The following is a 14,377-nucleotide window of genomic DNA, read 5'->3' as shown; positions in this document are numbered from 1 at the left end:
TATGAACAAGCACGTGTAGATCCTGGAGAGCAACACAGAAAGGATTGTAGTCAGTGAATGATACAAACCATGTATCTTTATATTGTAATAAAATAATTATCTCTCTTAGCTGTTTGAGTAGTAGGTAGGTAGCTCCAATTTTACATATTTGCAGTCTAAAACTGATATGTATATCTATAGCACTATTTATATGATAACTAGAGCTAACACAGAAAACAAGCTACAGCAAAAAGTAGCATTGCCTGAATATGCGACTAAGGCTACGTTCACACTGCAGGCTGAAGTGACTCAAATCCGATCTTTTCGCCCATATGTGACCTGTATCCGATCTTTTATTGACAGTATGAACGACACAGATCCGATTTTTTCAAATCCGACCCAGGCCGTTTGGATATGTGGTCCTAATTCCGATTCCTATCTGCTCTTTTCATATGCGACTTCAGTCTGAACCGCCAGGTCGCATTCATCCGACTTACACGTCATCAACAAGCCACAAACGTCACTATTCTGCACTGAAGTAGGCGGCGGGTCTCTCAAAAAAAGTTACAACAACATGGCGCATAATCACAGGCGCAGATAGATGGTGGGACTCGTCCCACCCAGATTTAAATTCACCTCGCTCGGTCCCCCCCACTTATAGGGAGGAAAAAACGTCTATGCTGTCTTTCTTTGCATAAGGCAAACCTCACGGAAAAATCAAAAGACTAATTACCATTTGGTTTATTGAGGTGCACGGCAGTATATACATAGTTGCAACAATTCACATAAAACAAAACAAAGACTGATATTCGGTTGGTTGAGCTGCGCAGACTGCACAGGTTGCGAGCTCGAGCTTGGTTGCTATGGTTATTAACAACAAGTTTGACAGGCATATCGAGGTTGGTTTGCTGGCAGCTTTGTCCCCCCCAGTTTTTTGTCCCCCCCAGTTCAAAAAAATGTATCTGCGCCCCTGCGCATGACATCAATGCGAGGGACGCTTCGGGCTGTGAAGGTTCTGAATCTTCTCAATGGAAGGACGCAGAGGTTAGGGAGCTGATTTCCATTTGGGGGGATGCAGCTATTCAAGCTAGATTGGATGGGTCATACCGCAACCGGGCGGTTTTACTTCCGTAAACACTGGCCATGCTCACTGCGTGTGACGTCGTCGTATCCTGCAATGCGCATGCGGAACACTTTTAGGTCGCTTTTCGTTCATACTGAGGATCACATACAAGTCGCATATATTTGTTAATTTGAACGACCTCACAAAACAATCGGATTTCACAAAAAAATCGGAATTGAGCATTAAGCCTTGCAGTGTGAACGATTTCCATTTTCAACTGAGCAAAGTATTCGACGTAAAATTACTGAAAAATAGGCTACAGTAACTGAAAAGTAATGACAATGTGTGCGTGCTACGATCAGATGCTTAGAAGCATATACCAAAAGAAAAGCTGTGCATTAGCATGGAACAACCTTCACTGGTGTGACTCCCAAGGGGGCATGTCACAAGTGAAGCTTGTTCGTAACTCTCTGTAAGCCTAGATGTGTTTTTGAATCCTAAGTTGTCCATTACTACTTTATTAAAATGAACTTCTGATCCTTGCTGCGCATATAATCAGTGAGGGAAAACTGTCTGAATACCTCTTTACATTCTGAGTACTTGGATGACATAATGCCTATCACACTGAAACAAAGGGGACGCTACAAATACAGCAGAAATTCATGCAAGCTTTTTCTGTATTATTTTAACAGTTTGGATGGATTCATTCTAATTTTCAGACATACTGACGTGATTTATTCTTACAAAGAAATTAATGTCAGTATTTAACAAAAAAAGAGAGATTTAATTTTGTAAAACAGGACATTGTAAAACTGATATTTTCCAAATAATATAAAAGTCACAACCACAAGAAAAACTGAAAAGATATTAATTGTCCTTTTACATGAAGCCAATTCTGTACATAGAAGCTTTTTCCATAAAAACTAATTATAGGCTAATAAAAGGGCACATATTAATTGTATTAATGCCCTTCCCACTGTTTACATGTTCTCACACAAGAGTTTAAATTAAGTTCTAGCTTTATTTAAATTAAAATCTATTCATTTTTATATTGTGTGGTTGACTCTGTACCATTTAGAAAACTGGCAATTTCATTTATTAACACATTAACTTCATTACCAAACTTGAATTTCCTTGTTAGTCTCAAGCTCTTTAGTGGTTGAAGGCAGCATTACACAACACCTTTTAAACCACAAACTGCACCTCCCGCAAAATGGTCTTTAGTAGGTACAGTGGTGCTTGAAAATTTGCGAACCCTTTAGAATTTTCTATATTTCTGCATAAATATGACCTGAAACAACATCAGATTTTCACACAAGTCCTAAAAGTAGATAAAGACAACAAATTAAACAAATGACATAAAAATATTATACTTGGTCATTTATTTATTGAGGAAAATTATTCAATATTACATATCTGTGAGTGGCAAAAGTATGTGAACCTCTAGGATTAGCAGTTAATTTGAAGGTGAAATTAGAGTCAGGTGTTTTCTATCAATGGGATGACAATCAGTTGTGAGTGGGCACCCTGTTTTATTTAAAGAACAGGGGTCTATCAAAGTCTGATCTTGACAACGCATGTTTGTGGAAGTGTATCATGGCATGAACAAAGGAGATTTCTGAGGACCTCAGAAAAAACATTGTTGATGCTCATCAGGCTGGAAAAGTTTACAAAATCATCTCTAAAGAGTTTGGACTCCACCAATCCACAGTCAGACAGATTGTGTACAAATGGAGGAAATTCAAGACCATTGTTACCCTCCCCAGGAGTGGTTGACCAACAAAGATCACTCCAAGAGCATGACATGTAATAGCCGACCACGGGCGAGAGGCAGGGCACACCCCGGACAAGTCGCCAGGTCATTGCAGGGTTAACACATAGACAACCATTCACGCTCACATTCACACCTACGGTCAATTTAGAGCTACCAATTAGCCTAACCTGCATGCCTTTGGACTGTGGGGGAAACTGGAGCACCTGGAGGAAACCCATGCGAGCACAGGGAGAACATGCAAACTCCACACAGAAAGGCCCTCGCCGGCTGCTGGGCTCGAACCCAGGACCTTCTTGCTGTGAGGCGACAGTGCTAACCACTACACCACCATGCTGCCCCTGTTTTGTAATTGTTTTTTTTTTTTAAATATTCCTCTCCCGTAGTCAGCTGGGATAGGCTCCAGCTTGCCTGCGACCCTGTAGAACAGGATAAAGCAGCTAGAGATAATGAGATGAGATGAGAAAAAACTATTCCATAAAAGGGTCCTCTATACATTAAAGTAAACTGTCGCTAATTAGATTTGGTTTGAATCGGTCTTAAGTTATTGCACTGTCTTGTATTGTGTTTGTGGATATCTGAGTTAAATGTGATGTTGTCTCTGTAATGTGCTGGTAAACATGAAGTTCCATAGATGATTTTGTAAACAAAAAGACTAATCTGTAATTTGTTAATGTCATATATTGTTAATACTTTTAAATCATGAAACAAAATTGCTGAAGGTAATGTATATGGCACATTTGAAGCAATCCTAATAAAGTGTTTCTGTAGTAAGAGCAATGGCTTTAGCGTTGTTGGATAAGTGCTTGCCCATATAATATTACAGTATGTTAGATATGGGTAAATCAAGGTGTAGTATAGAATCATGAGTGTTTTTTGTGATTAGTAAATATTTAACCTTTCGTATTATTCCTATATTCTTATATATCTTTTTGCTAATGAGCTCAACATGATTTTTCTATGTAAGCTTTTCATCTTACACTTAAGAAGCGTGTATATGTAACTTGATTGATTGGTATGTAGTCAATATATATTTTGGCCTTTTTCTTAGTGTTTTTTACTTTTTCCTGCAAAGATGATCATTTTTTTAATATATATATTTAAGGACGGTTTGTTTGCTCGAAACCACTTATTTACCTCACACATTTCATAATTCATAGAGATAACTAGGACATCAAAGTTTCGGTGGGACATAAATAGGTTTGTGTCGTCTGCGAATAGTAAAGTAAACAATAAACAGATAAAGATATAAACAGTGGCATTGCATTACAACCCTAATGTACATACACAAATTAAACAGTAATGTATCTATGCACAAATCCACATGTTTTAAGTTGAGTCTAGAGACAAAAGAATATAAGGGCAAAGCTTGAGAACTCAAAAGTGCTTAAAAAATGCTTAATTAATTACACCTGGCATTTCACTAGAGAGTCGTTTACACAATTGTAGGGCAGTAGGGAATGTAGGGCAGGACGAGGGAGAGAGAGAGAGAGAGAGAGAGAGGTAAGTACGATCAGTAAACATGCTCGAGAGAGGGATAAGTGTGTTCTTGAGCTGTTATACACTGGAATTAAAGTAGAGACTATAATGGAGTAGGAGAAACCGAGAGAGACTGGAGTAGGGAGTCGGAGGTATAGGGGGATGAAGAAGGTGATGAGTGGTTACTCACAGTATAAGTGGCATCTCTGCTCCCCAAACAGATTGTTGCTACACTGTCTATTTTTCACTAGCAGTACTTTTAAATTACGTTTGTTCTGCTAAGTGTTATTTAATGATTCACGCTCTATTGTTTGCCACATTAGTTACTGCAACACATGGCTTTGCAATTACCTAAAAGGAAATCGGTGTGTGTGTGTGTGTGTGTGTGTGTGTGTGTGTGTGTGTGTGTGTGTGTGTGCATATTAGGCATGTAATGCAATACCTGTTTCTGTTTCTGAATTTTTTTTTAACCCTAGAACTATGATCCTGAAAAAAGTAGAATGAGGTAGAAATGGCAGCACTGGCAGCCTGGTCTGGGAATTCTGGCATTGACAGTTCCTTCAATTTCATGATTGGCCTCAACTAGAAATGTCCACAAGGCTGTTTTTTCATCACACATTCATGGCTACTATTTTTCTTCATACTGAGCTTCAGGTTCTAATTAATTTACTTGGCTCAACTTCCCAAAATATAAACAAAGTATAGTGTAAATTAAAACACTGTGACTCTGACCAGGCAGTTACTAAGGATGAATTAATAAATATTGTTAATGAACACACGTGCTTGGGTTTTTGTTTTTTTCCCCCTCGGTCAGGCACCACTCAAACTAATGATCACATCATCAGCTTTTTCTTTGGCTAGTCAGACACAAGGTACACCACCACTCCTGCTGGAGTAACTGGGGTTTAGATGCCTTGCTCAAGGGCACTTCAGCCAGTCCTGCTGGTCCAGGGAACTGAACCAGCAACCTTTTGGTCCCAAAGCTGCTTCTCTAACCATTAGGCCATGGCTTCCCCATGCATAAAAGCGTGAAAAGTGGAGAAAAGTGATTCTCCTATTCATATCTATATTGTTTCCATTCAAATCAAATTATCTGTTCTTTCCAAATCATGCTTTCTTATTCAGTTACACATGTTACGTGTGTGTGTGTGTGTGTGTGCGCGCACGCGCATGCATGCCTGCGTGTGTGTGCCTGCAGACAGTAGGGAAGATATGAGGTGCCAAGTTTGTGTCCAGTCAGGCCAGTTTAATTCAGCTCATTTTCCCTCTGTGCTTCCGTCTGTTCCACCAAACACACTGTACCCATGGGAAACCCCAGGGACTTTGGACTAAGAGAGAGAGAGAGAGAGAGAGAGAGAGTGTGTGCTAAAATGCAAACTTGGTGTTAGTATAAGGAAGCTGGCAGCTTGTTGAAGCAGGGCAATAGGAGTTGCACTCACCTACATGGTTCAGACCTCATATAGTGCCAGTCTTTTCAGCCAGAGCTCCAATCGTTGCACTCCTTGCCAGCTATTATACACACACACACACACAGAGAGAGAGAGAGCACTCTGAGTGCAAGTCCAAACTTTGTACTTACATCCAAAATATAATCATTGGAGAGATTTGCTCAGGCTCTTTCTGTTAGATGAGCATTACTTTGGTCACAGCTTTTATGATAATGAAAGGACAAAAAGGTATGGCTCAATTATGTACAATATTCTGATAATGAATAGAAATATGAACATACAATTAAAGCATATTAATTAGACACCATTTTTTACCACTATGCATAGCCATTAAATGGACAGAAGTCATCAAACTTTAAAATCTGCTTTCATGTTTCCAAGAATACTAAACATGAGAACATCTGCATTAAAGATATTTTCACTTAGCTGCAAATTCACACTAGTTTAGGGCCATTTCATATTCCATGATTTGATTATACGCCCTCATTCATCTGCTTGGGTGATATTCAGATTTGGAAACATAACTTTGGGAAAGTTTGTCATATTCAGAATCACGTTATGCAGCTGATTAGCATTAAGTTGATTTTCTGGGTACATTATTCTGGCTGCACATTGCATAAAATAACACTCAGTTCAGCACAACCTAGTATTTTGCATTAGGCATGAAACTATATATCTTGCAACGATAAATCACAATATAAATTTATGACAATTTGAATTAAAGAAATAAAAAAATGAATTGTGATTATAATCAGGCTGGGTAAGCTTAGGTTTCATTAGCTGTAATTGCATTGTTTAGACAGCAGAGGGCACACTAACATACCATAGCTGGAATATTCATGACTTCACCTTAGGCAGAAGTAACACAGCTCTAATGCTGCGAAAACACACACACAAACAGATATAAAATGGGAAGGAGTTGCTGTGTGATTGTCTTTACAAATCAACTTAACAAGAAATCAGAACTCTCTTTTTACAGACTGTGAAAGACTAAGAAAAGAGAAGCCATACAAATGTTCATAAAAGTTTATTAAGAAAAGGCATATTTGTTATTAATCTTTTTCATTTTTAATAAAAGGAATATTTTAGGCGGCACGGTGATGTAGTGGTTAGCGCTGTCGCCTCACAACAAGAAGGTCTGGGTTCATGGCCGGCGAGGGCCTCTCTGTGCAGAGTTTGCATGTTCTCCCCGTGTCCATGTGGGTTTCCTCCGGCTGCTCCGGTTTCCCCCACAGTCCAAAGACATGCAGGTTAGGTTAACTGGTGACTCTAAATTGACCGTAGGTGTGAATGTGAGTGTGAATGGTTGTCTGTGTCTATGTGTCAGCCCTGTGATGACCTGGCGACTTGTCCAGGGTGTACCCCACCTTTCTCCCGTAGTCAGCTGGGATAGGCTCCAGCTTGCCTGCGACCCTGTAGAACAGGATAAAGCGGCTAGAGATAATGAGATGAGATGAGGAATATTTTAGTTAATAGGCTATTATTTTACTCCAATATTTACAAATATGAGTCCATTATTGTTGGTTATTAATGAAATAAAACAAAGGTGGTTTTTTTTAATGCAACAAAGGTAAGATTTAATTTGATAGAGAAAAATAAAATAAATGTTGCATTTTTTAGTCATAAAATTTTCTCCTTTGTTTTTCAAAAAATATTGTGGGGACAATCGAATCAGGAACCCAGTATCCTGAATCAAATTGAATCATGAATTGAGTGAATTATTACATGCCTATTTTGCATTAATTTATTTTAACTGTGCACGGAAAGTTAATGCACACATCTTAATGAAGCCACAAGACACTAACTCGAGGTTATAAAAAAATTATGTTTGTGTAGGATGTAGGGTATTTTATTATGCTTTTAATTCACACTTATCAGCAGTTTACATATCAACATGGCAGCTAATTACTGTATATAGAAGCAGTAGCAGTGCCAACACTTACTCTACTGTATTGGTAAACACGAATAATAATTATGGCTATTTTTACTTGTGCAAAAACATAGCTAGAGCTGTAAATCTTACCTATTTCAAAACACTGCCTCAGCACTTTCTCTGCCACAATATATTGTCCTTTTGTGGTAGGCACACGGTAGGCACAATATATTTTTGTTTAAGCCAGCACAACATCTTAAGTAGTTTTGTTTGAAACAACAGGAAATGTGCTGAGCATGCAAAGTTGTGCAGTAAGTTTTTTCCTTTTTCAATCAGCTCTCTTGTCACTGAGGTAAGTATAAAAAGCCAGAAGCAGGTATTCTAAAGAAGGAGAAACTAGGAAGTTATTAAAAATAAATAAATTAATTAATTAATTAAAATGGGCTTCCTAGTGATCTTTAATTTGCTGTTTTTACTCAGAGAAAATCTGGATATATTGGACATGCTAAAAGGCAACAACTGTATCACCAACATTGGCATTTGAACTCATTTTTAAGACTCAAAACAGGACAGGTTTTGTCATTATCAAAGTGCAGCATTTAGCATATATATTTTAGTATTTTTTTTTTATCTGAAATATTGCGATTGCTCTAGCTCCAGGGCACTAATGCAGCTGGCACCTATTTGGTGGAAACAGTCAGTGTGATATGCAAAGCAGCCAGAAGTCATTTTACAAAAATGTTTTTGATTTAAATACTGCATCCAAAATCACACGTGAGTGTAATAAATGGTAAATAATGTCCCTTGTAATAACAGGTGACATAATAGAATGTTCTGGATCAAGTGCTGTTGAATAATGAGGCTGAAATCCATATTGCATGTTAAATTAAACTATTAAATGAAATGGCAATGAGTAATGTGATAATTACCACTAGGACTATATACTATATACTGACAATATATTAAACTCCTCTAGTATCCTTGCTAACTTCTCCCACTGGACTATAGAGAGCATCCTGATTGGTTGCATCACTGTATGGAGTGGCAGTTGCTCCGCCCACAACTGCAAAGGTCCCCAGAGTGTGGTGAGGACAGCAAAACTCATCAAAGATTTACAGGACATTTACTATTAACATGTCTGAGAAAAGCTCACAAAATCACCTCAGCCTGCCAGACTTCAATCATCCAGCACACAATCTGTTTTACAGACATTATCAGAGCATCCAGACATAGGCAAGAAGGCTCAATGTGACCTGCAGGCCTGCATTTAGTTTCCTAAATAGCCTCTAGACCTCTTCATTCCCTGTTCCCACTGTCAGAGTGTCAGAGTCCTAGAATACCATTAGGCAGCAGAGATTGCAAAGATGGCAAAGCATTGCTTTGGCCTCATTCTGACACTAATAGGCAGTGATGACGGCGATCCCTAAAATTTCTGACTACATAGGGAAAACATGTCTGATCTTTGGTCAGGACTGTGATTTTGCAAACATTTTGTAGCTAGCTATGTAGCTTGCATTGCTATATCACACTAGCCAGATTCTACCAGGGAAACCAAGGCAAGGAGTGCTTTGAGCAGAGTTCATTCATTCATATATTTCTGACCCGATCCTCAAACTTCACCTGGCAACTTGTCCAGGGTGTACCCCGCCTCTTGCCCATAGTCAGCTGGGATAGGCTCCAGCTTGCCTGTAACCCTGCACAGGATAAGCAGCTGCAGATAACGGATGGATGGATCCTCAAACTTCATATTCTGTTTTCTATGCAGGCTGTTGACTATGAAAGTCGGAGCTCATATTCCTTCTCTGTGGAGGTGATGAACCCAACTGTTGACCCACATTTCTTGCGGCATGGCCCCTTTAAGGACCGTGCCTCTGTCCGAGTGGCTGTACTGGATGCAGACGAACCACCACGTTTCTCCCGGGCTCGGTACCACATGGAGGTTTCAGAGAACTGCCCCCCGGCATGCACTGTTGGACGCATTAGTGCTGTGGACCCAGACACAGGACTCAGCAGCAACATCAGGTAGAGTCTGACTTAGGGTAGGACATGTACATATTTCAGTTCTGACTTAGGGTAGGACATGTACATATTTCACTTCTCTTTATTGTGAAACATTATCGTAAAAGTTCTCTCTCTGATGTCTATTCCTTCAGATCATAAGTAGCTGACTCTTTCTATCAACCTCTGTGCTTCCTGCTGGCCACAGAGATGTGGGAAAGCTGAGCTTGCATTCTGGCTTTCTTTGGAGCTTAACACCTCTGTGCAGGATGCATTAATCAATGTCAGATTTTGACCGGAAGTAGTGCTCAGTCCCACCGATGGAAAGCCACCTAAGGAGCTTGTCTTTGAGCCCCAGTTCCTGAGAATCAGGAACTTTGTCTTTTTGGAGTCCAATAGATCTGGAATACCATGATCTACTGATGAAAAATTTTAGGTCATTAGAGTGCTCTTTAGAGGGCTTTGAAAATAACGTTTCAGACTTCTGTCCTGGACTACATGGACTACTCTGCAACCCAGACACCCACAAACCTGAAATTTTAGTCAGACTCAATACTATGTCCACAGCTTTGAGTGATCCCACCTTGACGTGTCTATCACATTCGGTCTTCCAGAAGTTGTACTCCTAACTAACCCTGATGCATTTGCCATAGCTTGCAGATTTTTGCCAGTGTGCACAAATTTACCACAAGTAAATCTATGGGGTGGAGTAAAGTGAACATTTGTGAGATGTAGGATTATAGTAATGTTTAAGGCTCATTGCTTTTATCTCACATTCTTCCATTGTTTACAACGGAAGTGAACAACTGTCCAATTTCAGAAACATCTGCATGCCAGCCAGCTACAACAGATTAGACAATAGCGCATCATTGATTGCTCTTTGATGTGGCATGCATATCTCACTGGTTTATTCTGTCTTTTATGCATCTAATGTCTCTGTATCTCACTCTATATATGTTAGTCTTTGTTGACCATCCCTGCTTGTCTCTCTGCTACCTCACCTCACCTCTCTGTCTCTTTCATTCTCTCAGGTACTCCATTGATCCTCAGTCAGATCCAGAGGCTTTGTTCCGCATCACCCCAGACACTGGGCTTGTCACCACGACAGCGGAGTTGGACCGTGAGCATGAGCAGTGGCACAATATCACCATCATTGCCACTCAAAGAGGTAATAACAGGCCTCCATCTCTCACACATAGAAAAGCAGCTCAGAGAATAAAAAAGAATATATTCATAAAAAGTTCATACATACATATATATATGATTTTCATGCCATATATACACACACACACAAAGTAAGTAAACTTACAGCAATGCTTGTTTCATGGATCATTTTGTAATATTTAGTTACAAAATGTCGTTCTGTAACAGGAATATGTAGACCATATGGCATGAAAATGATGAATGACATAAAAAAAATAACTACTTGTGACTCTTTGAGGTCTATGTACAGCAGGGATTCTCAGTTAGATTTGACCTTGGGGAGATAGACATTATTACATAATACTGACTGATTTTTTTTTACATTCATTTAAAAATCACATTATACATAGCTCAATACACATAGTGCATGTAATTTGATATTAAAAATGGTGAAAAAATGGAACACAATATAACTGAAACTACACATTTGCATATTGCATATTTATCTTACTTTACTAAGATTTAAAAAAGAATAATCACAGGTACAACGACTATTGCATCTACAATTCATTAAAAATTGATTTACACAGAATTGGAACTCACGTGGAACTTGTTTTAAACTGAAGTGCAGAGAGATATGTGCCTCCACTTTTTAGTACTGATTTTTCCTCAATTTCATTCTCTTCACTGTTTTGCAGAAATTTTGAATGCTCATCTTTTTCAGTCTAATAACTTTTTCATTCTGTGGTTCTACTCTACAGTCACACACAACTCTACTGTAAGTGTGTATGTAATTATACATTTCAGTACGTCTTGATGCTCAGACAGTATCTGAATGTAACTGGGGGGGAAATGGGTTGGAGAATGGATTAGAGGAAAAAATGATTTGATGATCCTGGATATAGGGAAGGATACAGTGGTGCAGTGGTTATCGCTGTCACCTTATAGCAAGAAAGTTCTGGGTTCAAACATCGTGGTTGACTGGGGTCTTTCTGTGTGGAGTTTGTATGTTCTCCCCATGCCTGTGTGAGTTAGCTCCAGGTGTTCTGGTTACTTCCTACAGCCCAAAGACGTGGATTAGGTCAACTGGCTACTCTGAATAGATTGTGAGTGTGAATGCTTGTTTGTCTCCGTGTTAGCCCTGCATTTGATTGGTGACCTGTCTAGGGTTTACCCCGCCTCTCACCCAAAAACAGCTGGGATTAGCTCCAGCTTTTTCCATGACCCTGATTGATAAGCAGTATAGATAATGGATAGATGGATGGATACCAGATATACCGTATAAGTACAGACCCCAAACATCCCATACTGTTTGTAATCAGTTCTCATACAATTTGAAAAAGTCATGATGAAACAATATATATATATATATATATATATATATATATTTATTTATTTATTTATTTTTTTGCTTTAAAGAAAGGATGTCAAAATTATGTATGAAGAATATGTATTTTAAATTATATACATAGTACACCAGTGTGTACTACTATGTTTAGTACCTGAATGGAAAGCTCAATAAGAACAGAATCCGGTTTTATCTACCAATGTTTTCTTATGAAATGTGAGGATTTATTATTTCAGGCAGAAGGAACCCTTTCCAGTAATATGGTAATCTGGCTAATGCAACTTCAAAGCTCTGCGAGCATTGGTCTGGCAAAAATATTAAGCCCAACCGTTTCCCAAAGCGCGTGGTTGACCCGCCTCCCTGAAATGCCTCAGTTTGCTACTGGTCGAAGCCAGAAAAGGCTGTGACGAAGCTTAAACCAATCACATCACTCTTTCCTCTGACGTATGTGATGCAATGGAAACTGCTTGAGTAACAGGAAGAAGATAAATACCTCCAGGGTTGCTCTTTGCTCCGTTTTCAATGAGAACTTCCCGTTGAATGCTTTCAATACAGCATCTACTGCTGTGTCAAAGGCTTGCTGCTGCTCCATGTTTGTAATGTTTCTAGTGAATGAAGCGCTTCCGGCATAGATTCTGTAAACAATCTATGGCTTCCGGTCGCAGTTCTACTACGTCACTGCCTTGAACACGCCTCTACCCAGGGCCGTTGGAGATGCTCAAAGTTGATTGGCTCCTGATTTTTCGGGAGCTTGGAAGAGCTGGAGATAGCTTGCCTTGCCAGACTAAGTTCGCAACAGGCCCCCGTGTTGCGTCACACTTAGGATGGGCGGGCCAAGGCTAGTAATATGGTGCAGTGTGTTTAATCTATAATATGTTCTTACACTGTGTGTGTGTGTGTGTGTGTGTGTGTGTGTGTGTGTGTGTGTGAATACAGTCCAATCCACAGCTGAAAGTGTAGTACTGAATGTTAATGTGAAGAGGCTTTTGTAGGCATACTTTCTCAGGCTCAGAACCAATCCATTAAATCCAAGTCTATAATAGGACCATACTGTCCAAAACAACCAAGCACAAGCTATTTATTTGATGTGACAAGCATTAATCTGGAATGGGAGAAATGATCAAAGATCTACTCAAGTCTAAATTTGTAAGAATGTCACACACTGACAGTACCCCAGCCAAACTCTTCTGTATGGTTGTGCTTGTGTTAAATGAGACAGACTCTCCCTGTGCCCGTACATGCCTGTCCTGGGTGAACTGGTATACTGATTTTCCACTGGCCAGCCAAATCACTATATTGTACCGGGGGGGCAGGACCCTTATACATGGAGTGAGATGTGTGATGGGGAATAGCTCTGTCAAGGGATCTGCATCCCAGAATAGAGATGCTGCAGCTGATGAAGAGATTCTGGTAACATTTACAATAAAGGTACACAAATAAGCATAGATGAACGAATGAACGAATGCTTTCATGATTATTACTTAATACATGAGCTAAAAGAGTCATGTATACATGGTCATGTGAGCGCAGCATGGCAGCATACTTCTTGGGTTCTGCAACGCATCGACTACACTGTGAGAGTACCGGTAGCACAACATGCATCAATTCCTGGGTTCCACAGCACCTCTAGAACTCCAGTTCCCAGCATGCGTTGTGAGCCCTCAGTCCCAGGGGGATTGTCCTAGTCACGATGAGCACTTGCAGCTTGTTCCAAAGGACTTTAAAAATAGACCCCTGAGATGCACTACACTTTATTGATGAACTCCCTAATATGAGTCTGAGTTTTTAAGGCTGGACATTCCTAATTAGTTCGTTCTTTGCCAGATCATCCTGTTTTGGTTTGCATGTTCTAAGTTGGTGATTCTGCTACCCATTTCATTTTGTAGTTGCTGAGGTTTAGCCCATTTTCTGTTGTTATGGGTTTTTAATTTCACCTGTTCCACTATGGGTTATGGGATTTTAAAGAACTGAAGTCATTTTTAAACTTGCTTTATTTCTTAATTAATGTTTTTTTTTTTAAATTACGTTTTCGGTTTTAGTAACCTTATATTGTAACTCGTATTGGCAATTAATCACAATTAAATATTATACTTATCGGCCTATTCTGTTTTAGCCAAGTTGAATTTAGTTTGTTTGGTCCACGGCAGGTGTCATTTATCTGCGCGATCTTCATGAGACTTGTGTGAGACTTCGAAACATGAATTGTCAGCCAGGTGTCAGTGCTGCCATTTTGAAAACTGTTTTCCAAACAAAATATTGCACAAAAACGAGTTTA

The 14,377-nt window shown here is 39.4% G+C and overlaps 1 protein-coding gene across 1 annotated transcript in view; it reads left to right on the top strand.

The window, feature by feature from the left end:
* The window catches only part of LOC132883804 (cadherin-24), a 201,587-nt gene that overhangs the window by 168,807 nt on the left and 18,403 nt on the right, over positions 1–14,377 (top strand). The window contains exons 6-7 of the mRNA XM_060917835.1: positions 9,379–9,635; positions 10,643–10,779. Coding sequence (XP_060773818.1) covers positions 9,379–9,635; positions 10,643–10,779 — 394 coding nt within the window. The remainder of the gene's footprint in view (positions 1–9,378; positions 9,636–10,642; positions 10,780–14,377) is intronic.

This window comes from Neoarius graeffei, chromosome 1 (assembly GCF_027579695.1).
Source record: "Neoarius graeffei isolate fNeoGra1 chromosome 1, fNeoGra1.pri, whole genome shotgun sequence".
Taxonomy (NCBI): Eukaryota; Metazoa; Chordata; class Actinopteri; order Siluriformes; family Ariidae; genus Neoarius; species Neoarius graeffei.
This window is presented reverse-complemented; position numbering and strand designations above follow the sequence as displayed.